Here is a 23,667-nt window from a genome sequence, read left to right on the forward strand (position 1 = left end):
GTTTCGTCCCAAAATTAATAGTCCTAGGTCGAAATGAAGGGAAAGAGCTTCAGTAGCAGCTCGAAATCATTTCAACCAACTGAAGAAGATGGTGAGATTTACTATTATTGTGGATTACGGAGTCCAACTGAGTCCAACAAGAACATCTTGAACTTCGTTGAATCCGGGGAGAAGATTCCATGGATGTGGCGGGTATAGAGAGGGGTCGAAGTGCAAATGCTTCAAATGAGTTGATAAAAAATTCTCAAGTCGAGCCTCCGAGGTGATATTAGAGCTTCTTAAAAGACGGCATGAACCTCCACCTACATTCATGGATGACTTGAACGATGTTGATTTAAGGAAAGCTGAGATGAAGGCTGTAACATCCCTAGTCAATCAATTGAAGAAATAAGTATCAACGATGAAAAGACAAAGAAAGCGTCATCGAGCATTAATCGTGTTTTTGTTATGTTGTGTAGCCTATATAATGGTCAAGTATAAGGTGTGTGATGAGAAGAAGTTTATCGATCGACCGTAGGTGAAGTTCGATTGGATATGTACTTGTATTGGATAATGTTTAAGTAATTAATGATTTTTGTATGGATGAAGGGGCTTACTACAGTATTTTGTTGGAAATAGGAGGTTGTAATGCGGTGTTTGCTTAATTTTTGGTCGGTTCTTAGACTAGCTATGTATTGTCAATCTCTTTTTGCTTCGTTTTTGGTTTACTTGTTTGGTTTGCTGCAAATGTGACCGGTGGCTTGCTGCAAATGGGCTGCTCATTTGCTGCTCGGTTGCTCAAGTTGGTGGTTTGCTGCAGTAGTTGCATGGTTCAAATTTAGTGCTTTGAGTTGTTTGATTAACTTACAATTTGTTAAGTGTATTGTTCAACATTTGTTTGCTTAAGATGTTTGGTTACATGCGATGGAGCTATTTGGTTTGGTTGCAAATATTTGCAATAGTAGGTAATTGGGTTTGTGGTTTGCTACAAATGCTGGTTCCTATGGTTATAATTTAAGTGCCATAATTTATAAATGCTGATCACATAAGTGCCAATCGGGGTCAAAAAGTGATCACTTTCGTGCCAAGTTATTCCGAAAGTGATCACTAAAGTGCCAAGTTGTTCTGAAAGTGCTCACTTAAGTGCATTATCAAAACCTGCAATACCAATTCGTGCAATAGCAACTTGCTGGTGCATTTGACCTGCGAATGTGACCAAAATCCAGCAATTTATGCACCAACAAACCCTGCAGTACTATTGTGCCTTGGAAATTTGCTTGGTGTATGTTGTGAATGCACCATCAAGTTGCTAGTGCACCTTGCTACATTGTTGGTGCACCAGCAAGTTGCTAGTGCATTCACAACTTACTGGTGCACCAACAACTTACTGGTGCACCAACGCCCGCAATAGCAAATGTTACACTAGCAAAACCTACACCAAAATCTGCACCAGTAAGTACTAACCGCCTTCATGCACCCACCACATCCAGCAAGTATAACCAACCGCCAACAACATCCATAAATGACCAACAACATAATAAGAACAACCACCGGAGTAATGTAAATAACAAAAGCATAATTCAAAAACAAGAAGCCCCGTTGACGTTGAACTCACAATTTACATAAGTTGAATAGACAACCATGTTCTTCGCATCAAAACAACAACACACAGGCAATACGAGTTCCCAACAAAAAATAAATACTAACTGGCAACTACGGTTCCACTCCCCCCTCCTTCCCAATCAGTCAAACATTTACAACCCCGAGCTCTTTTTCCTTTCGATGGCTTGTTCACTTAGTTCATAATCCTAGCACTCTTTCTAATATATGCAAGTTCTGATTCTTCAAGTGGCCTATTGGCCATTGGTTAAGATGAAACTCTTGTTGCCTTCATCCTTGGTGGTTGTTTGGGAGCTGCATTTGTTGTCTTCTTCTTTGGCAAACTCTTCTTTGGCGCTTTGTTGACTCTTGGGTTAGCCTACCTTTGGAGATAAGCATTTCTGAGTTTCTCCTAGGCTACAAGAACATAATAACATAAGCAAATAGGCAACAAAATTTGAAATTGCTATCATTAAATGGACAAATCCTACCAAACAAACTTGTCGAATAGTCATTCCAGTACGTTCATCGATGAATAGGCCATAACCATATTCCTTCAATCTCTTCCCAAGAGCCCCTCTTGTTAGCTAGGGAAGTGGTAGGCGTGTAGCAGCTTCTATTGGCTACGGAGGTGGCGATGCTTGGGCGGTTCACTTAGTTCTTGGCCTTCTTCTTATCTGAAGTGTGGAAACGAGGCTAGACTACTGGCCATAAAGTAAGACAAACAAACAATGTACATCTTCTTGGATATTTTCTCCTCGCTTGTTCAACGGTTGATTCAATGTGCTCTTGTGTTAGCCCTTGATGTGGTTGCACAGCATCCCCTCTTGTTGGCACTTCGGATGGTTGTCATATTTATCATTTTGTTGGCCCTTGAGGTGGCTGCACAGCAAATTGTATTGGGTCTTAAGGTGGCTGCATAGCATTCCCTCTTGTTGCAAGTTCTATTAGCTCTTGCGATGGTAGCGATTAGGCGGTTTGGTCGGATCTTGGCCTTCTTCTCACTCGAAGTGTCGAAACGAGGTTAGACTATTGGCCATAAAAGATGACAAACAAACAATGTACATCTTACTAGATATTTTCTCCTCGATTGTTGAATAGTTGATTCGGTGTGCTCTTGTGTTGGCCCTTCAAGTAGCTGCACAATGTCCCCTTCAGCTGGTTCTTGTGTTGGATCTGCTGTAACCTATTGTTTTTAATATTGTTTCCTCACTTGACAATCTTTTTTATTGTGCCCGAACGTACGGCATGACGAGCACGTCATCTTTGCACCAGCCTTGCTCATCCTTTGCCTAGAAATCTCTCATTCTTACGGTCTTCATCTTCGCTTTGGCCTTCCTAGTTGCTTCTTTAGTGGCAAAAGTGTAGTGGCATCATGATTTGTTAGCTCCCAGAATTTACTACTTCTAATGGATTGCATCATGAATTTGTACACATTAAGATATGACCTCTTGTTGTAGCAATCAGCTAGGTAATGTTCTAGGTTTTCTTGATTCGTTTGGATGGTAGAAACGGCATGTGCGCAAGGAATTCCAGTTAGTTGCCATGTTCCATATGAACACTTCCACCTCCAGAGATGAATGGCATGCATATCGTCATTCTTTTTTATCTCAAATCCGTCATCCCCATTCCAAATTGGACAGCAAAACCCATTACTAACCAAGTTCTCATCTAATGTCTTCGTAATTCTAGGACCACATGCTTTAGTCCACTTCGCAACGTCATCTCTTTTATTGCGCAGCCTAGTCATGACCATAAGTAGTATATTCTCGGACATCGCAATGATTGGTTTGCACCTAGCGGGTAATATCTTGTCATCGAAAGCTTCGCTAAGGTTGGTGTTAATGATATCGCACTTGAATTCTTATTTGAAGAAGGCCCTACACCAATGCTTCGCTTCAGTTTGGAACAATGTTTCAAAACCATCCTTGTTTAACTCAAGCAAGCCCTATTTGGCTATCCTAAAGTCGGTCGTGTTAGTGCTTTTTGTAATTTGTCAGAATTGCTTCTACCACTTATCCCCTTTGTACTTATTTGACCGGTTTGCATATACGTGCCTCGCACACATCCTATGCTCGGCATATGGCATCAAGTCAGCCAATGCAGGAACAAGCCCTTACAATATTAAACCAAGAAACAATTGTAAGAAAAGGAAAAACACAACATAATGCAATGAACATTAGAAAAGAATCAATTGACAATGACATTACCTTCTGTTGATCGCTCATGAAAGCCCAACATGTCCCATCGGTTATCTCCATGTCGGCCATCATATTTTTCAAGAACCAGGATCAAGTATTCTTATTTTCTATCCTCACAACAACCTAAGCTATTGGAAACATTTGGTTATTCGCATCTCGACCAATTGCGGACAACAATTCACCATTGTATAAACCCTTTAGAAAGCACCCATTCAATCCTACAACTTTTCTACAACCTGATAAAAATCATCGCTTGCATGCATCAAAGCACACATAAAACCTATCAAACATGGTCACTTCATCGGGTAATGGCTTCTCCACAACCTCCGCATACACTCTACTTTGTGGGTTTTGAAGGCTACATTTGTAAGCATAATCCCGAACCTAGGTATATTCTTGCTTGTCTTGACCCAAGAGTGTTCTCATGACCTTATACTTGGCTCTCTTGCACTAATTCTCTGACATGTTAATCCATACACGATCTTTGACCAGTTGCTTTAAGTGAGGACTCCTAATCTCGGGCATCGCCCTGATTGTGTTGAAGAAGCGCTTCGACAACCACTTACTTGTAACCCTTTTGTTATAAAAAACAATTGAACATGTATATTCCTCTTGGAATGATCTAATTTGGAATGATTCGCTCCTCTTACTCGGTGAGGCATAGATCTTCCATGCACAATTACATTATGGACACCTAGCTATCACAAACTCTTTCGTATTTCTAAGAAACTCAATAATCCTCTACTCTGTAGTAGAGTTCTTCACAATAGCATCCTTAAACTATTTCGCATCCTCAAATTTCATGCCAACACATAAAATAGGACATGTTACGGTTGGATCATAGGAACGGTACTTACTTTTCATTCTACCCACGGGTGCGGCTACTTATTCTTCTTGAAGCTCATCATTGGAAGTACCAATCCAATGGTCACTCCCAATTTTGTCATCGTTACCAGTAGGTGTAACAGGTGTAGGTTCTTCCCTATTTGCTGGTCCAACCCCCTCTACTTCTCCAAATCTTGTACCTTTTTTCCTCGCAAAGTCCTTGCGATTTTGCCTTGACCGTGCAAGCTCATCATCATCATCGTCATCATCCTTGGATTATGCAATATCCCAATCTAATCTAGTGATTGCCTCATGAACTATATGGCTTACCCCCCCTCCCTGTCCTCCCTTTCCTCACTATCCTCCCTGTTCTTACAATCCCGCCTATTACCCTAATCCTCCCTACCTGCCCACTCTTTATGTTCTTCTACAATAGTTTCATCTCCATGAGAAGTGAAATCAAGGCTTACTTCTCCTGTTTCGGGTATGTGTTCATGTTGAGCATCATCATCATCTTCATCATTGCTATCACTATCGACATACACTTTCACTTCGTTGCCATGAAGATAGTGATAAATCGGATCCTTAAACACATTCTCATCCCAAAACTGTCTCATTCCATCCCTCAAACCCTTCCTAGGAACACAATAAAGCAATTTACCTACTTTGCAGCCGTACAAGTGCACTATATCACTCACGAAAGAAATATACGACGATGTCCTTATATCGAGGAAAATGGTTCATTTATTTCCACTTTCGTAGTCTCACTCATTGGTGCCAATCACAAAATTCCCGCCATAACAAATAATGACAGCAATAGGACTCTTGTCCATGCCTACACCAAAGGAAAAAAAAGTAAAAAAAATATATCAGCTTTTGGGACCACAATCAATAAATTCACATGGAGGTCCCCACCGGCCTGCTTTTGATTAAAGAGTCATTATTTGCCGTCTAGTATCAACAAAGCAACAGAAAAACCAATGCATAGTATTTTAGATTCAAGAATTTGAGGTCCCTACGACATTAGCTTCATTAGTTCCTATCAAATAAAAAATATTTTCAATCTGCAAAGGCATCGAAGGTTGTGATTAACCAAGCGGACCGAAAGGGATCCAAAGAATTTAACTTCCAAAGGGACCGAAGGGACCTCTGTTTATGGGGGCGCAGTGTATTCCTTTATCAAGAAACCAAAGGCAGAGGCTGTTATTAAACAAATATACGTCTCCAACGCATCAACTTGGAGCTTTAATTTTACCATATGACCCCTAATTTTCCTCTCCAAACCCTAATTTTTCCCTCAGAGCCCTAACTTAACCCTAATTTCGCCCTAAATTCACCTCGAGGTCTAACTTTCAAATTGAGACAAAAGACACATACCTCACGACGGCGAGCGGGCGACGGATGATCGGAGACCAAGCGTAGCTGTAGTGACGTCCCAGGCTTACCACGTACACTGTTGAATAACAATAATTAATTAAAAAAAACACAGTCGGATTATCAAAACACGACACTTATTTATTAAGGGCCTATCAAGGACGAGTTCGTTTTACGTACAACCTGGGAGACACATTGGGAGGCATCAAAAAGTAGTCCGTCGCCCTACCCGATATACCAAAAAAAAAAAAAAAAAGATAGCAGCCATAACAATTGTACCCAACAAAACTCCCACCTCACAAACCCATCGACTTGTCCATCTCCAACCTTGGCTCGCACCGTACAAACATCACTCGACTACTCCACCCTAGCTACCGAGGCCTCCTAGGGTGAGTCACCTCTGACCACATAGTCGAACGGTATATGGCCCACGAATCATAGGCCATCCTCAAGGCGGCCGTATATGATGACGAACCCGTGAGGGACATCCGCCACATCCAAGCCCCCATGGATCCATAGCGTGATCGTAACTCCGACAAAATCTAGCCCAAGCGGCTACGGGACGGTGAACGGGGCTAGGCTCTAGTGCATCTGAAGTGGTACCCCATACGAAATGGATGGTAAACTAGCCATGGTTACCTAAAAAAAAAAAAAAACAACGACGAGGCGAGATAAACTCAATAAGTCAAATTCCTAACACACCGACTAATTCAATCAATACGAGAGTCAAGCAACCGTATAAGCGGTAGAAAGCAAGATTTAAACTAAACTATCATTGGTACTTTACCTAGGCAAAATGCCAATGGCAATTCATGAATTCGGTTATCAATGAATGCAATCGTGACCCCATATGTATATGCATCATGCCCAACATTACCGATCGCATTCAACCATTAGAATTGAAAAATGTCGATTAATGTCTCGTATCACCTCAGAAACCGGTCCAAATCACACAACGGGACCACCTAGATCATATAGTAGGGTCTTCTCATACACTCCATGGGGATTAACTCGAGCACGAAGCTCTTAATTCGCGAGCCTTACTCGGCCCAAGATTACAATATGATGTCACATTTTTCACAATAATGCATGAGTTATGCTACACGTCACACTAACTGATTTGGTCAAGTAGAACGTTATAAACTGTATGCAAGTCGCAAAGTCTATACCACAACTAAACCATCACAAAACTATCCACTATAATTACTACTCCATTGGGAAAACACGGGGCCCTAAACCTTCATTACTCGGTTGCCCTTCCTCCGTTTCGGTTCATACGGTCCAACATGATTTTCGGGTACCAATCCGATTTACTTCACTGTTCCTCGTTTCCTCATTAACCTCTCTCGGCCCCTCTTAGTCCACAATCAATGCTGTGTCCCTTCACTCTCACCTCAGCCCTACACTCACACAAACTTGTAGAACCAAATAGTGCAATTCCTTTGTACTACACATTGTGCACTGCCCCTAAACTCTCCACCCCTCTTCCCCCTTTCAAATAACAACCTGTTTCAATCTCAAAAAGCGCAATCCAAAGTTACCAAGCTCAACACGGTGGTTCGAAAATCTACAGCGTAGTAGAACAAACTCGGCACCACCTTCTCCGTTCCACAATTTCACATGCCCACACACACACCTCCATGACTTTTCCATGGGACACCCAAAGCGTTATGTCCGTGACCCATACATGACATGCATAGGCTCGGGTTTCGCTACCAACCACCAGCTACGCCGAACCAAGACCGGCCAGCACCTACCCACGCACCAACTCACCGTCCCCGTCCCCATCCTCGTCCCGCATTCAAAGAACTAGGTAGCAAGTTAGAGAGAACGACTCACCTCACGCTAGTGGAGTGTCCAAGTTCTTATTTGCCGGTTGTCGTTGGATTGGAGTGTCGCGGTGCACAAAACCTGCCAAGAGGAAGCCAAAACGTCGTGGTGGTGTTCGTCGAGCAAAGGAGACGAAGTGCAGCAGAGAAAAGATCCAAATAGGTCTGGTTCCACTTTTTCTTGTTGAAAATACGGGCCGGAAATCATCCTCAAAACAGATCGATTCCATTTAAAGAGATTGTGGGGGCTTCGGGCCTCCTTGGGCGCATCTCGCTGCCGGGAAAAGAAGGCTGGTGGACTGGCGGATTAAGTCATGCGGCTTGAGAATTTGCACAATTGCTGCTGGCCCCGTGTTTTAATTAGGCCAATATTCCAAATGGCCTCTCACGTGGCCGAGCTTAAAAAAGCTGAGATTCTCATAATGTGCATCGCCCAAAATTTCAATTGGATTAAAACTTAACGTCGGGCTAGATTCCAAAATTGGTCTCTCGGTCACCGCCCGCTTCTTGGGCCCGTTAATCCTTTTGGCGATTAAACCAAGATCATCCGCTGCTTCCATTAGTATAAATCAGCTTTCCAATCCATATCATCCAATTTCTGTTTATTTAGAACTATTTACGGGGGCGTTACACTAACGATGACGAGCAAGCGACGGCGGTGACTCCACGAGCGACCGAGCGACCGGATTTCCATCTTCGCACGAGACGGCCACTCCTTCGCAAGAGAGAGACAACCAATCAAGAGTAAGAGAGATCGAGCGACGTCGTTTGTGTATCATGACACAAATACACAAATGTTGTTTTTTCATTTCTGCCCTTGCACAAACCACGTCACATTTCCACCGTGGCGGATGCTTGTAAAAATTTGCCACATAAGATAATAAAATAAATTGTAAAATCCACGTAATTCATTTGCCCGGATTGGCACTGAAGTGCACGATTTTTTTCGAAATTAGCACTGAAGTGAGCGATTTTTAAAAAAATTAATAGTAAAGTGATCGATTTGAAAGTTTTGGCACTAAAATGAGCGCCGTACATAAATTGTGGTACTTGAGATGTACTTAAGCCGGTCCTGAGGTGTAGTTTTCCCCCCCATCCGCAAATTGGCTGGAACCGGAAAATCCTTGATCTGACTGTCTGTGGCCAGTGGTGTTCTCTGTTCTGGGCTTTGTCATCGCAAGCTAATCAGCGGTTTTGAGAAGCAGCAAAAATGAAAACCACCTGTTTCACGAATATAAACAGGACGGATTTGGGACGACTGATCTCGTCGAATCGGGTCTCGGCCACATGTAATGACATTGGTGATTACATTTTCAAAATTACAATCTTTCTTACTTACAAATCTTGCCAGCATGATCCATCTCGGAATTACCGTTCGTGATTCGTCCCGAAGTAATTGGAGTGCCCAGCCTTTGATTGGTCGTCGTCCGCTTCTTCGTGCAAAACCACATTCAGTGAAAAAACTGAAGGAACCAGAACGAGTACTTTCAGTCCGTGACAAGGACACCCCCGCAATAATTGAAGTTTGAGCTTGGACCTACAGTGAGATCTGCCGTAGTTTTTTGATGTAGTGAATTATACTCGAGGATCCTTGACGATGGATAGATTAAAGCACATCGTCCCGATCTCAAGAAAGCTTGACCATCATATTACACAACCTGGGAAGCTTGGACCTGATAGAGATAAAAGAACGAAAGGCTCTTCCAGCTTCAGTAATTGTCCCGTCTCTTGACCCTCCGATCGCTATTGCCAACTGTTTCTTAGCCCTGGTCAGCAATGTGAAGAGGGAAAGATGTTATTTTTCCGAGTGGGGGACAGGCCATTGCCGACCCAAGAATTTCTTGATTGGCCGTACGGCCATGGGTGACATCAAGGTTCTAGAAAAACCCAAGAGCTGTCTGGGGACACGTCGTTGTTTCATTGGATGGAGGGAGGTGAAGAAAATTAAAAAGGGAACCTTTTTGTGATTATGGGGTCTGCCTTTGTTCACATGACCACAAACTGTTCGATGATTGGCCTGTATAAGACTGGACGCTCCAATTATGTCGCGGGTTGGGTTGGCTGGCTCCCTATGTAGCTTCCCTAGTTTCTTGTTAGCTTTTGAACGCATGTGTAAGGTGGCCTTGTGGGTGATCCCCGGCGGGACCACGTTATTGTGCTACCTGTTTGTGAAAATTTTAGAGCTTGAACGAGATTTCAACGGCTGGTTGGTGGATAAAATCTCCTTAACTTTTGCTGGGGCCGGTGATGGTTATGCTTAAAAAAAAAAAAGGTCTCGCTAAGCAACAAAAGTGACTTGCCCATGAAAGTAACATTGTCAGCAAAAGCGACCCACTAGTATAGAATATGGGTTTTCTTGATTAAACTATGAGAAGCATCGATGTCAAATGGAGGCGGCGTTTTCACATCAGCATATGTGGGGGAAATTGCGTTGGGCAAGAGCTATAAGATTGAACAAGCACAAGGTCTTCTTCTTCAGAGGGAGGAGCGAAAGGGGTAACTTTGGTCGCCATCTAAGGGTGAGGACTTCTAGTCATACTCTTAGAGTTCTGCTACTTAGCTGATTTCTTGATTGTTTAGCCAATTAAGTTGATTACTCTTCCGCTTTCGCGTAAGTTCAATAGCTTGTCCACATTTATATGATTGGCATGCTTTTCGGGAGACGCACAAGTTTGAATGCAGCATCTTCTCCAATATTTACGTCCTCAAGATTGAGTGACATGTTCGCTTAATTGACCGTAGGGTTCTCCAACTTGCTCTTTCAATCTGAAAGAAGCTTCATCAATGGAAATAACTACCATGAGAGGACTCCCGGATATGGTAAGTTTTTTGTTGATCTTCTCTTATACAACTATTTATCATCATGAGGGTCCCTTCAAAGTACTGGAAAAATCTGGCTATATATTCAACCAGGACAAGTTGAACTTAGGTTAGATTTGAGATAGATGAGATATGAATGTGCAACTCCTGTATTTGTGATGACTGCAATCCACGTAATATGTATGCAAACAAGATAAATTCCACGTTGATTGCACAGGGAATGGAGGATTCCGGCTTCATCAATCCTTGGCAAATGCATTCATTTGATGAGCTTAACACACTTCCGCTGGCAGCTGCACTCGGTGAACATATGCAAGGCTTTTCCCCTCAATCTAACATCAATTACAAAGCTTCGGTGGATGCTTCTAACTCCGTGATCAACAGGCCAGTAAAACAGCTCAAAACAAATAGCTGGAATTCATGCAGAGTTGATCCTGTGTCAACTCCTCAATATTTTGCTCCCTCCAATGTTCTTTCTTTCGTTGCTTCCAACTTCACAAATCAAAGTAGTGTTGTGAAACCTAAAGAGGAGGCAATCGGTTCAAAGGGCACTGGAAACGTCTCTGCTGATATGCTTTTTCCTCAGGGTTCATTTGGGAACCAGAATTATGTACTCAAGGCTTGTAATGGGGGTAAAAGGGTAAGTACAAATAATAGGCTATCTCAGACGCAAGATCACATCATGGCAGAGAGAAAACGGCGAGAAAAGCTCAGTCAACGGTTTATCGCCTTATCTGCCCTTGTCCCTGGACTCAAGAAGGTCGGGAATTTTTTCTTGTAATGCCTTTTCCTAGACATAATCCAATATTATCATATGGAAAGTATCTTTAGTGGAATTTTTCTGGGCAATACACGTTAAAATTAATGGAGCGGTTGGACAGTTGGTGTTTTGGTTTATATGTGTTTTGCTTGTCCTCCTCCCTCTTCAATGATAGCATCTCATGTTTAACCTGCTTGGCCCTGTCATTAACAGACGGACAAGGCTTCCATTCTTGGTGACACAATTAAGTACTTGAAGCAACTCCAAGAAAGAGTCAAGATACTTGAGGAGCAGACTCGAAAGAGAAGCATGGAGTCAGTAGTCTTTGTGAAAAAATCTCAGGTATTTGATGATGGCATGAATTCTTCTACAGACGAGAATTTCTCTAGTGGCCCTTGTGATGAGCTGCTACCAGAAGTTGAAGCAAGAATCTGCGACACCGATGTCCTCATAAAAGTTCACTGTGAGAAAAGTAAGGGAGTTCTGGAAAAGATACTTGGAGAAGTTGAGAAACTCCATTTGATCATCATTAATAGCAGTTTCATGACTTTTGGGACATCTGCTGTTGATATTACCATTCTTGCTCAGGTAGCTACTCTCCTTCCGTTAGCTGTACTTCGTAATGGGAAATGAGTGTCTATTTGGGAAGAATATTCTGCAATTATCTTTAGCGCATCAAATGAATCAGATATTCCTTCTTTTGTCCATGAATTAAGCAAGTCACTGATGCAACATATTCCATCATCTCCTGTAACTATTGCAGATGGATCCTGAATTCTGCATGCCAATGAAGGATCTCGTAAAAAATCTGCGCACAGCTTTCAAGTCATTCATGTGACGGAAAAATAACTCCTTGCTTCTGTTCATATACAGAATAACCGCCATTAGCTTTGAGGACAAGGAAGAATCCATTCAAACAATTTCGATATCGTCTATATTAATCTGTTTACAAGGCCTGTGATGCTCTGTGCTCCAAGACCATTTACCATCAGCGTATTGTTTGCCGTGAGATTCATTTTGCAGGAGGGTCCTCCATCTGATTTTTGCGTGGTCAATCTGTTGATCACGTTCATGGCCATCCTGTTCAAGATTGTTCTTTCTCATGGCTCTTTAAGGTTTTTAAGTGGGAGGTTGATAGTTCAACCAAACTGTTGTTTCTCTCTGAAGAGACTGGTTTTTTAGGTGTGGGGAGCTCGTGGCCTTTTGTTTCTGTACTTGGTTCCGTCAGTGTCTTAGAGGCATCTTTCAATGTTGATGAGCCTCTTTGCCTTGTAATAGTTTGCTTCAAGGTAGTGAAAATAAAGCAGATGCCTTGGTTGTATTTCCGTGGTATCGTCTGCTCTGCTGCATATGAAAGTCTTTGCCAACAGGAGTTGTCCAGTCAGTTCTCCTACCATGCACCGCATCTTCCTGAAGGTCCCTTGATTGTGGGGTAAATTGAAAGCAACGTCGACAATCTTTGAAGTTTTTTTAGCATATAATTTCGACAATGCGGTACGGCAAGAGACCACGGCTTACTGTATCAAAGTGAAAGCAAAAGGTTTGGGCTCGTGTCGAATTAACAGGGGATGTCTAGTCGCTTTCGCTTAGGACGGAAAGAGGATTTACTGTATAACTTTCTGCAGTTGCTTATGACACAAATGCTGTGATAACTCTGTAGTCAAACTTAGTTCAGTATGGAGATTGAGGGAAAAGTGTGAAAAAAAAAATCCTAAACTTATTGCATCAGTACAAATTCAATCCTAAACTTTTTGTATTGATGTCAATTAAGTCCTAAACTTTTATTAGTATCAATTCAATCCTAAACCTTTTACAATAGTACCAATCTAGTCCTAAAAATTTTACATTTATGCTAATTGAGTCAATTTCGGCCAATTTTGATTAGAAATCACCGGCATGAATGTCAATTATCTTACGTGGCACGGTTGGCGCTAAAGTAGAATTTTTTTAAAATATTTTTTTATATTTTAAATAATTTTTATAAATAATTTTGAAAAAAAAAATGCTTAAAAAATAATAATATTAAAAAATGTCCAAATCGGCGCTAGCCGTGCCATATAGGACAATCGATATCCACGTCAGCAATTTTCGCTCAAAATTGACCGGATTAACTCAATTAATATAAATATAAAAGATTTATGACTGAATTGGTAACAATACATAAGGTTTATGACTAAATTAGCACTAATAAAATGTTTATGACTAAATTAGCACAAATGCAAAAGGTTTAGGACTTAATTGGCACAAAAAAAAGATTTATGACTGAATTGGCACTAACACAATAGGTTTAGGACTTTTTTGACACTTTTCCCTGAAGGTTGATGTCAATTAGGTGGGGTGTAGGATTATAGCCAGTGCTTCCCTCAATTAGTTTAGTGATTTGGTAGTTGAACATTGACTTGCAGAAAATGACAGCCCCAATACAATAGAGTCTGATACTAGAATATAAGAGTTGAGCTCTACAGAATACAATCAAACCATGAACTAAAACAATAAACTTAATGCGATCATCTGTCATTAGAGCTGTCCCCACCAAAGATTGTGGATCTTGATATCTCCCTCATTGATTAATTAAAGTTGCTTTCTTCATGGAGTGCACAACTTCCTGGACTAATCAGACCCAACATAAACTTCAAAGCTACAGATCATTCATCCGCTTCGTCATAGCACCATTCTTTTGGTGCTGTCAACGCGGCATTACAAGATTGGTTGCTGCAATATAAAAGTCTCCTCTCTGAATTGCTTGCTTTCAACTTCATTCCACCGAGTTTGAGAGTCAAATGTCCAGCTCAATTGCTCTCACTGCGTTGACAAAAATATCAAGAGCTCCACTGATTCTTCTCCAAAATGCCGAATGATCTTTCAACTAAGCGAGGTGTGGTTTCTTGACCGAGTAATCCAAGCTCGCGATATGCGGTGAAGTACAGAGTACTCTCATTGGGCATCCGAAATAAGCGATGAAATAAGGCATATAGAAGTTTTATATAATATAAAGATAATACGTCGACAGGAAAGGTGTCGTGGTGTAGTTGGTTATCACGTCAGTCTAACACACTGAAGGTCTCCGGTTCGAGTCCGGGCGACGCCATCACTCCTTTTGGCATTTTCACGTTTTTGTGCTCAAGACGACGTCGTTCCCCTCATACGGTCTGATGCAGACGAGTGGGCCCCGTCCGGCCCATTCAGCGGCGAAAGTTGCGGGCCCATTAGAACCCAAAGCCACAAAATCTCCGGAAATTGCTGCCACGTCGCCGCCCTCGCCATTCGCGTTAGCCGACCAATCACGTGCGCTCTGTCGCATCACTTCCTCTTCTCTCATTGGTGCGCGCGCTCCACGTCATCGCCTTCCGCGTGATCCTCCGCCGCGTGTCCAGAACCATCCTCCCCCATGTAAATATCGGGAAATTGGAGCCGCTGGGATCAAACCGGAGTTAGAAAAAACCATCGCGGCTTCGGAGATCTCCCTCCTCGTTCCTGAATCCTAATTCCAATCCGATTCTGAGATCACCGGCAAGATAAAAACTCTCTCTTTCTCTCTCCGTCAAGCTTTGATTCTGTCGCCTTGCTTGCCCTTTGTTCCAATGGCTTTCAAAGCGATTCTGCTTTGCCCCCTGTTTCTGGTGCTTTCGACGATTCAGCCGCTCTCGATGGCCCTGACCACATCGCCTGGTGTTCAATCTGCCTACCCCAAGGCCATATCCGTGAGTGCTACCTTGTCCGATTCTCTTGATCTGGTTCCTCTCGAGCTGATTTTAGCGGGGTTCGGATGGCGAGACGATATTTGCTGGAGTTTTCTTTGATTTCGCGAAATTAATGTTCCTTGATAGATTGTTTTCAGCTTGACCGAGGTCGAGTTAGTTGTTCTCTTAGCTCGTTTTATTAACTGCGATATTGATTTGGAAGATTGGGGGTTGTGTAGAATGATTTCTGATTGTGGCATTCTCTTGTGCGATTTGAAGCGGGCGATTGCTGAGGGACTCGGGGGATTTGATCTTTGTTGAAATATATGGTGGGATTTCGTTATCGGATTGGAAAATGTTGACGTGATGTGTGTGGCCTTGTAGGATTTGAAGGAAGCAATTGTTAAAGGGCTGGGATTCCAAGCAGATGATTTCAAGGTGTCCGGGTTCGACATTAGGGACGCGCTCGTGGGCCACGCCGTGGCCTATGAGTTCGACGTAGAGATTGACGACAAGGTGCTTCCGTTGAAGCTCTTGGAGGATGTGAACCGGTGGGAGTATGTGGATTTGCCCATATTCCGGGTTGAGGATGCGGTTGGAGCTAGTGACGAGAACGCGTTGATTGAGAAGAGGAAGTTGGATAGTGCCCTGCCTGTGCTGGCTCCATTTCAGCTGGCCGGCCCAATGGAACTGTGGATTCAGGATGCAAAGGACATGCGGATCTCGTTGCCAGTAAGTGATCATTTGTTAATATGCCCTTATTAATCCTGCTTTGCAATGCTGCATTTTTCCATAGTTTTTGGTAAGGTCAATCCGGTGAAGCGACATGGATGATGGATGTAGAAAATTCATTTGTAGTTGATTCGGCAATTGATGGTGCGAATTATAGAGTTATTTGAGACGGTGTTAATGCATAGTCCTTTGGCAGTGTTGTAGGTTTAAAGTGAGCTGACTGCAACATGCGGAACTTAAAAAATGATTTCTTTCAGCTGTTGAGATATTCTTTGGTGAAGTGCTGTGATCATGCAATAACAATGCCCTTTCTTTCAAAGATACATCCACAAATTGAACTCTTGATTTGAAAATTGATCATTTCGACCCTTGAAGTTTCTCTTGTTTCGACATTATGCATTGCGGCAAAGCACTGTTTGTCTGTTGTTTTTGAGAATGGAGCTAAGATGGATGATTGTCATTGCTGAAAGTCGATCTGTTGCCAGTTATCATTTTTGTCCTGGTGTTCTATGCAGCATGATGTGGATGCTGGTGTCCTGAAGAAAGTAATCTTAGCAGAGGGTGCCGTGGTCACTGTCAAGGGTGCCAGATCAGTGAGCCTTCGTCAACCTGTAGAGCTGCCGCTTCCTTTAAATAGGACCGGCGATGAATTTGCCTCTGGACTTCTTGCTCTTGCTGAACAGCTGCGTCAAGCATCGCGTACTCAAGATGAAGCACTCCTTTCCCTCCGCATAGTTGGCCCAACCTCCCTTGCCTCACCATCATCATCCTCCACCTCTTCGAGCAACCGGCTCAAGCTCAAGCGTCTTGCACCTGGCCTTGTGGAACTGTCCTCGCCATCAAGAAGCAAAGCTATTGAACGTGTCGATGACATTGAACCTTCAGAAGATGCTATGACCCTGCTAACCCCAAAACATTTCGCCACCATGTGGCCAGTTACCTCAGTGAATGGTTCTAACTCTAATCTACGAGGCTTTGAGGCGCTGCTATCTTCTGTTCTGGGTCCTAAGGCTAATGAGGAAGGTTCCTTCAGGCTACTGAAGGCGGATGTATCTGCTCAGACATTTCTGAAGATTGGATTCGGAGTAGAGAGGAAATTGAAGGCAGGTGACGGTGAACTGGAAGGTTTCCCTGAGTGGAGGACAAAGCCCGAGTCAGTGAGCATGCACTTTGAGGTGTTGGCCAAAGTCGACGGCGAGAAGATCGTGCCGGAGAGGGTGATGCAGATCAATCCTGTCATGGTGGAGGACACGGTAGCTCCAAGCGTGCTCACGAACAACATGACCATGTCAACAATGCCCATCGTCCATCCTCCTTCCAGCCCCTTCACATTATAAATTAGTCAGGCCTGAGATATTTTTTTCATCAAGGTGCTTGAAGAAGATCAACTGTAAAGTTTTCCCCCTTTCGCCCCCCTTGTCGGCAGCGTGAGATTAAACGGTTAAAGAACTTCATACACTGTAAAGACATGGATGAACGAAGCTTTAACTATTACTCACAGATAAATCTTCCTGTCTACGATGTGCTAAAAATTTCACGGTATGATTAGCATCCGTCAAGATGCTGCTGTTTCATTTTTCTCGTTGCACCATCTCCGCACGTTTTCGGCATGACCGATTTAACTTCTTTACCTTGAATAAGCGAATGTAAACGTACACGGTTATACATTAGTTTTACTTTCACAATCTGAAAGATCGTGTCCCCTCCTATCCAAAAGGTTAAATAGGAATTAAATTTTCTTGATTAGTCTAATCTTGAAATTGAACTTAAAATGGTAATTAGGGATAGCTACTCCTTTAAAAATGTGCATAGATAAGATTCATCTGGAATTGGATGTGACAAAAAAAGGATCAAATTGAATAAAAAATTCGAACCCAATTACGAAATAATGGATTTTCGTCCGGCCAAAAAAAACAAATAACATTTTTTTGTTTGGTCGAGTTGTTAATTTTTTTTTTTATTTTAAAGGAGGCGCATTTTGACGGTCGGGAACTTATAATTGACAAGGAAGGGAAGAGAGGCGCTGATTGGACATGCGAAATGATAAAGTTGCGACGCAACCTAGGCGAACAAAATGCGGAAGAATTGCAGTAAAAACCATGAACTCGTCTGGCCTTCCATTTCGGACTCCGAATCTCTCCGTCTCCAATCGACTTCGCTGCCTTCGACTCCTCTCTCTCCCCTTTTCAATCAGTACCAGTCACAATCTCGTCCTCTCAGGTTTCTCTCTCTCTCTCTCTCTCTCTCTCTCTCTCTCTCTCTCTCTCTGTGGAATGTAGCTTGTTGGGGTGATTTGACTTGATTCTATCAATGCTTTACGCCACAAATGTTGCTGATAAACGAAGCTAATACCTCTGTTTGATCTTAATGGTGTGGATCGTTTCGGTTTCGTTGGCCCTTTGTGTCTATATAAGTCTTGCGGTGTCAGTGGAGTGTGCTGCTCCCAATTACAGTCGGTCAGTTTCTTCTCCGTCGTTCATTTGCGCCTCGTGAGGTCGCGACTGTGTTTGAATTGTCCAGGAAGAAGGAGCTTCAGTCTACGCGTTCAGAATTCGAGCTTCGCTGCTGAGACCCTTTCGAGCGAACCCATGGAATTACCGAACCAATTGCCTGAGGTGAACCGGGAGCTTTATCCTCCTCTAGAGCCGTATAGCACGGGTTTCTTAAAGGTTTCCGATCTTCACACCATCTATTGGGAGCAATCAGGAAATCCCAGTGGATATGTGAGTATCCACTATCTGCTGCTGACGGGTTATACGATTGTCCATTTCTCTAGTTTTCATGGATTTAATTTCATGAATTTTTTCTTTTAACTTGATGCTAATGGTTAAATTTTACATATTTAGTACTACATCGAGGAGGGTTGCTATCTATATTTGCTTGCCTTACTCCTGTTCTCTTTCCTTGCTGAAATATCTTGCAGCCAGTTGTTTTTCTCCATGGAGGTCCAGGAGGGGGCACTTCCCCCAGCAATCGTAGGTTCTTCGACCCTGAATTTTATCGGATAATACTTTTTGACCAGGTAACCTCTTTAGATGATTGCGCAAATATATGTTGTATCCCCCATCAAATTGTCTTTCACCGAGAAATATCTCCTTTCCCCAGAGAGGTGCGGGAAAAAGTACACCCCATGCTTGCTTGGAAGATAACACCACATGGGAGCTTATTGCAGACATTGAAAGGCTGAGGGAACACTTAGAAATTCCAGAATGGCAGGTAAAATTTCATGTTTAAACACCGTCTTAAAGTATGATTGCAGTTTGGCGATGTGAACAGGGGATCAGGATTTCCACTATCATGAAGTCTAAAATGAACGGACCTCAGAGTAATAGCCTTGAGATGGTGCATCAATTTACCTGAAAGTTTTTGGAAATGATTCAGAATATAGTGCCGTTAACTTAATTGTGTACTAATTCTTTTCAAAGCACTTGGCAGAAAGCATAATTCTCTTATCTTATGTATGGCTAAAATCAACAAGATTAACACCTTTTAAAATATAAAGGGAAAAAGCCACCAAAAATCCCGAACTATGCCCACTATGGCATATTTACCCAGGACTTTTTCTGGTAATACCAAAAACCCCAAACTTGTACCTGTGTGACACATTTGCTCCAAGCTTTTTTTTTTCTTTTTTTTTTTTGGTGTGACACCAAAAACCCAAAGCTTTAACTTGTTTGACACATCTACCCCAAAATAATTTTTTGTGACACCAAAAACTCCAAACTTGTAGGCATGTGACACATTTATCCCAAATTTTAAGGTAAATGTGTCACACGGATACAAGTTCAGGGTTTTTGATCTCACAAGAAAAACTTTGGGAGAAATTCGTCACACTAGTACAAGTTTGGCGTAAATGTGTCACAAGGGTACAAATTTGGAGTTTGTTGTGTCGCCAAAAGAAGTTTGGGCTAAATGTATCACATTGGACATAGTATAGGGCCTTTGGTGGCTTTTACCCCAATATAAACTGTCACTTTGAAAGTACACGAGTATTTTTTTGGTTCATGGGTCTAAACTCTTACATTCTTGGAAAATATAGGACGCTAGCTGCATTAATACTAGCATGTCTAAGCTTAATTTGTTTGTGCATGCTAACAGGTATTTGGTGGGTCATGGGGAAGTACTCTTGCCCTCGCATACAGCCAATCACACCCTGAGAAGGTTTTTCCTTTGCAGTGCGTTTATTCTGTCAAGATTACACTCCCAGGCGATTTCTTCTTATTGCCCTGATCTTTGTGTTACTTGAAGGTTACGGCATAGGTACTTAGGGGTATCTTTCTGTTGCGGAAGAAAGAGATTGATTGGTTTTACGAAGGTGGTGCATCTGCCATATACCCAGATGGTATGTCAGGGAAACTTGTTTCATGCCACTATTGATGACTTTACTTTTGTGTCCTGCAGAAGTGAACTTTGGTTTTAAAATAGTAGTTACCTTTAGGTTCTACTGGGCAAATGGTAATTGTTTAAGCAGTAAGCTGTGAATGCAGTCTGCCATGATATGATCATGGCACATTTATCTTCCCTGGAATTTCAGTGAGAAAATAGGTTCATTAAGTTAGCAAGGTGTTGTCAGTCTCGTCAAATTTCAGATTGGCAGAATTTACTAGATATGGATGATTACATGTGTACATATGTGTGTGTGTATTTTTATGTGTATATGTATACGCACGCATGAACGATAGAGGAGTAAACCAAAGAATAGCAAATTATCTTAGGTCGTCTTTCTGATATTATGAACGTTCAAGAGGCTTTTTAGTGATGCTGCATAAAAGAGCACTCAGTGGAATGTAGCTGTGCAACTTAGTTTAAATTTTCAGTCTTTATTGCTTAGTTTGACATGAAACAACACCCCGTCTTTTCTATGCAGCCTGGGAACCATTTAGAGATCTTATTCCGGCAGATGAGAGGCAGTGTTTCCTTAGTGCCTATAGTAAGCGATTGAATTCTGATGATTTGGAAACACAGGTGAGGGTGTTTTACAATATAATGATATCTCCTTTCCCCTTATGTCCCACATGTATGCATTTATAGGGTACTGGGTTTTTTTCAATGAACACAAATCAGGTCAACTTACCTACGCATCTCATAACAAATAACATCTCCTTAGATTCTGTGCCAAAAGTAGATTAGAAACAGTCTGATGCCAAAATATTTATTTTCTGTTCCGTGACTGTAGCAGTAGCCATAAACTTATTGTATATCTACTGCACGAACCCATTTTCTCATTTCAGGCTGTGAAAATTAGGAATTTGTTTCATAGTTGACCAATTTGATTTGAAAAATATTTTAGCCAATAAGTGGAAGAAAAAGTCACTGATAACGAGAGAATGTCAGAGTAATTTTTACTGGAAAACAGAAAAAATAACTAAGCAGATAGCTGTTTCTTGTCCAAGATGGAAAAATTGCATGGCTTTGCTACCATCTGTTTCTTGTCCATGACGGGAATGGTTAATGAAATAAGTGCTGTCCCTATTCTACCACAGAAAATTGACTGTACTAGATCATTTAGTACTAGGACATGCCGGTATACACGTATGATATTCTCACTTCTCCCTTATCTACTTAGTATGCAGCAGCAAGAGCATGGACGAAATGGGAAATGATGACTGCACATCTACTTCCAAATGAGGAGAATATAAAGAGAGGGGATGATGATTATTTTTCACTGGTAAGTCCACGAGATATTAAAATCATGGTTTCTCCCATGACATGCTTAGACCATGTCTCTAAAGTCCAAGGCTGCTTCTTTTGGCCACAATGTTTGAAGCTGCTTATATGCTGCATTATTGCATATTGATTGTCTTGATGAGCTTTTCTAATGAATAAATTCCCATTTGCACCAAGTATTGTGAGTGCTTGAAAATCCAAAGTGTCTTTTGCTGGCATATAGTTTAGATGATATGTAGATGCTGTACAATGTTCTAAATTGGATATAGTCACATGGTATCTCCTACGCCTATGTGTGACATGGTCCTTGTAGATTATTTTATGGCTATGAAACTCCTTGTAGTGTCATGTTTCTATGGAAGTCATGCTGTAATTTTTTGGATTGGGAAATCTCCAAATAAGGATGATATATGTTGACCAGCTTCACCGGTGGCCATGACTTATAATGGTTTTGCTCCAGGCATTTGCAAGGATTGAGAACCATTATTTTGTCAATAAGGGGTTCTTTCCTTCCGATTCATTCCTGCTGGATAATGTTGATAAGATAAGGCACATCAACACGGTAATTGTGCAGGTAATTAGATTACTTCATTCTCATGCTGCTTACTTCTTGAACTGTGAATAACACATGGACAAAAATCACTAATTGATTTACACCTTTTGTGTCCTTCAACTCTTGAAGCACAATACCTGCTATTTACACAGAACTGGTAGTGTCTTACCCCAAAATACTTGCAGGGAAGATATGATGTTTGCTGTCCTATGATGTCTGCTTGGGATCTTCATAAAGCATGGCCAGAGGCAGATTTTAGGGTAAGCAGGAAGTTTTAAGCTAATTAGGTGTACAGAAACTAACCTTCTTTGCAATTGTCTTGATTGAGTAGTCACATGTCTTCTTACCCGTTGTCATTCCTCTTTTACTTTAAGTCCTTTTTGCTCATTTATATGACTTGTCAAGATGTCCATTTTTCTTATAGTTATAGACAGTGCACTTTGTTGGCAGAGTGCCATTATGCGTATCTGCCCTTCAGCACAATCTACCATGACTTACTTTTGTCAGCAGACTGATATTGACAATCTGGGGACCATACTTCGACATCTCCATTTTTTATCATAGAGTTATGCGCTCAATGTGAAGAGTAATAACTTTGGCTTTTCTTGGTTGTTTTTGAGTTTCTGTATTAATTCTTGCATTTAGAAGAAAGAATGCCTGTTTCTGTTCGATTTCCTTGAGGCACACAATTTGTTAGTAGTAGAGGGTTAGACTTTGTGCATGTAGTGTTGCAGCACAGGTTGCAGGGAGAGGTACATGACATACTGTCTGTCGATTAATTGAGTTTTTTTTCCTGTTTTCAACTTGTTTGCATAGGGTTTATTCGTGCCATATGATCAGGCAAAGCTATAATCATGATGTGGCAAAGTATGAGTTGTATGAACTTACCAATCCTTTTGAAAAACCTTGGTTAAAAAAACAAGATCTGATCAATGGCCAGGCATGAGCAGATTGTGTCTGGTACTGGCCCTAAAACCCAGCCCAGGCCCGACCATGATCAAAACTTAATTAATTTTCTATGCAAAAACTAATCGGATGGGCAAGATGGTCCAAGAAGGAAACAACTTGCGGAGGGCCACCCAGTTGCACTTTGGGCCTAGGATGGCTTGGATGGGCAGTTGACCCATGATGTAGGTTTTTAAGACGCGGAGTTCAAATTTACAAATGAATTTCTTACAGGACAATGAGGCCAGTTACTTCGGAGTGAGTCATGTTGATGCATTTGTAAGGTTCTGTGGGTGGCCACTTCAAAGAATTCTTGCTTATGATTTCATGATTTCAATTCTGCATTCATGAGATTTATGATAGAAACTCTTCATCTATTATTGCTGTTTAGTAAATTGCTGCACTGTCACCAGGTGATTCCAAATGCGGGACATTCTGCTAATGAACCTGGCATTGCTGCAGAGCTTGTGGCTGCAAATGAGAAACTCAAGAATATAGTGAAGAACTGAGGTTTATCAACTTGATGTAAGATGCACATGACAGGGTATAAGCATTTTTCCCAACTACCTCACTGTTGACAATTTTCACGTTTATGCATCCATAAATGGAAGGTGGTTGCAAATAAATTGAAGATGGTTTGGTGCAATGGCTAGTAGACTTTTGAGCTGTTTCCTAGCGTTTGACGTTTTATGCTCTCGGTATG

General features: G+C 41.8%; 3 protein-coding genes and 1 non-coding gene across 5 annotated transcripts; all 4 read left to right on the forward strand.

The window, feature by feature from the left end:
• Positions 1 to 9,379: 9,379 nt before the first annotated feature.
• On the forward strand, positions 9,380 to 12,712 carry LOC115736006 (transcription factor bHLH18-like). Of its 2 annotated transcripts, none has more exons than XM_030667511.2 (5): positions 9,380 to 10,326; positions 10,550 to 10,627; positions 10,845 to 11,387; positions 11,601 to 11,975; positions 12,151 to 12,712. In XM_030667511.2, the coding sequence occupies exons 1-5, from the start codon at positions 10,195 to 10,197 to the stop codon at positions 12,223 to 12,225; spliced, it is 1,203 nt and encodes a 400-aa protein (XP_030523371.1). In that variant the 5' UTR covers positions 9,380 to 10,194; the 3' UTR covers positions 12,226 to 12,712. The 2 variants fall into 2 exon arrangements, with proteins under 2 accessions (XP_030523371.1, XP_048129045.1); XM_048273088.1 differs by having other exon boundaries at positions 9,387 to 10,303.
• Positions 12,713 to 14,401: 1,689 nt separating this feature from the next.
• TRNAV-AAC lies at positions 14,402 to 14,475 on the forward strand. Its single transcript has one exon. It is a non-coding gene; the product is annotated as a tRNA-Val (tRNA).
• Positions 14,476 to 14,806: 331 nt separating this feature from the next.
• LOC115736005 lies at positions 14,807 to 17,317 on the forward strand. Its single transcript, XM_030667510.2, has 3 exons — positions 14,807 to 15,088; positions 15,452 to 15,799; positions 16,315 to 17,317. The coding sequence occupies exons 1-3, from the start codon at positions 14,969 to 14,971 to the stop codon at positions 17,134 to 17,136; spliced, it is 1,290 nt and encodes a 429-aa protein (XP_030523370.1). The 5' UTR covers positions 14,807 to 14,968; the 3' UTR covers positions 17,137 to 17,317.
• A 509-nt stretch (positions 17,318 to 17,826) lies between these two features.
• On the forward strand, positions 17,827 to 23,629 carry LOC115735777 (proline iminopeptidase). Its single transcript, XM_030667171.2, is given in 11 exon segments — positions 17,827 to 18,019; positions 18,320 to 18,522; positions 18,723 to 18,821; positions 18,905 to 19,015; positions 19,898 to 19,960; positions 20,048 to 20,141; positions 20,667 to 20,764; positions 21,366 to 21,467; positions 21,927 to 22,040; positions 22,205 to 22,279; positions 23,378 to 23,629. Coding segments are annotated over 11 exon segments (1,242 nt in total). The 5' UTR covers positions 17,827 to 17,832; the 3' UTR covers positions 23,474 to 23,629.
• The last annotated feature ends 38 nt before the right edge of the window (positions 23,630 to 23,667 follow it).

This window comes from Rhodamnia argentea, chromosome 11 (genome assembly GCF_020921035.1).
Source record: "Rhodamnia argentea isolate NSW1041297 chromosome 11, ASM2092103v1, whole genome shotgun sequence".
Taxonomy (NCBI): Eukaryota; Viridiplantae; Streptophyta; class Magnoliopsida; order Myrtales; family Myrtaceae; genus Rhodamnia; species Rhodamnia argentea.

Bases quoted from the DNA above. Each gene is read 5' to 3' on its own strand.
- LOC115736006 (XM_030667511.2), top strand. From the start codon at position 10,195: ATGGAGGCGGCGTTTTCACATCAGCATATGTGGGGGAAATTGCGTTGG. The intron at 10,628-10,844 runs GTAAGTTTTTTG...TTGATTGCACAG, and splicing joins TGAGAGGACTCCCGGATATG to GGAATGGAGGATTCCGGCTT. The intron at 11,388-11,600 runs GTCGGGAATTTT...TGTCATTAACAG, and splicing joins TTGTCCCTGGACTCAAGAAG to ACGGACAAGGCTTCCATTCT.
- LOC115736005 (XM_030667510.2), top strand. From the start codon at position 14,969: ATGGCTTTCAAAGCGATTCTGCTTTGCCCCCTGTTTCTGGTGCTTTCG. The intron at 15,089-15,451 runs GTGAGTGCTACC...GTGGCCTTGTAG, and splicing joins CCTACCCCAAGGCCATATCC to GATTTGAAGGAAGCAATTGT. The intron at 15,800-16,314 runs GTAAGTGATCAT...TGTTCTATGCAG, and splicing joins ACATGCGGATCTCGTTGCCA to CATGATGTGGATGCTGGTGT.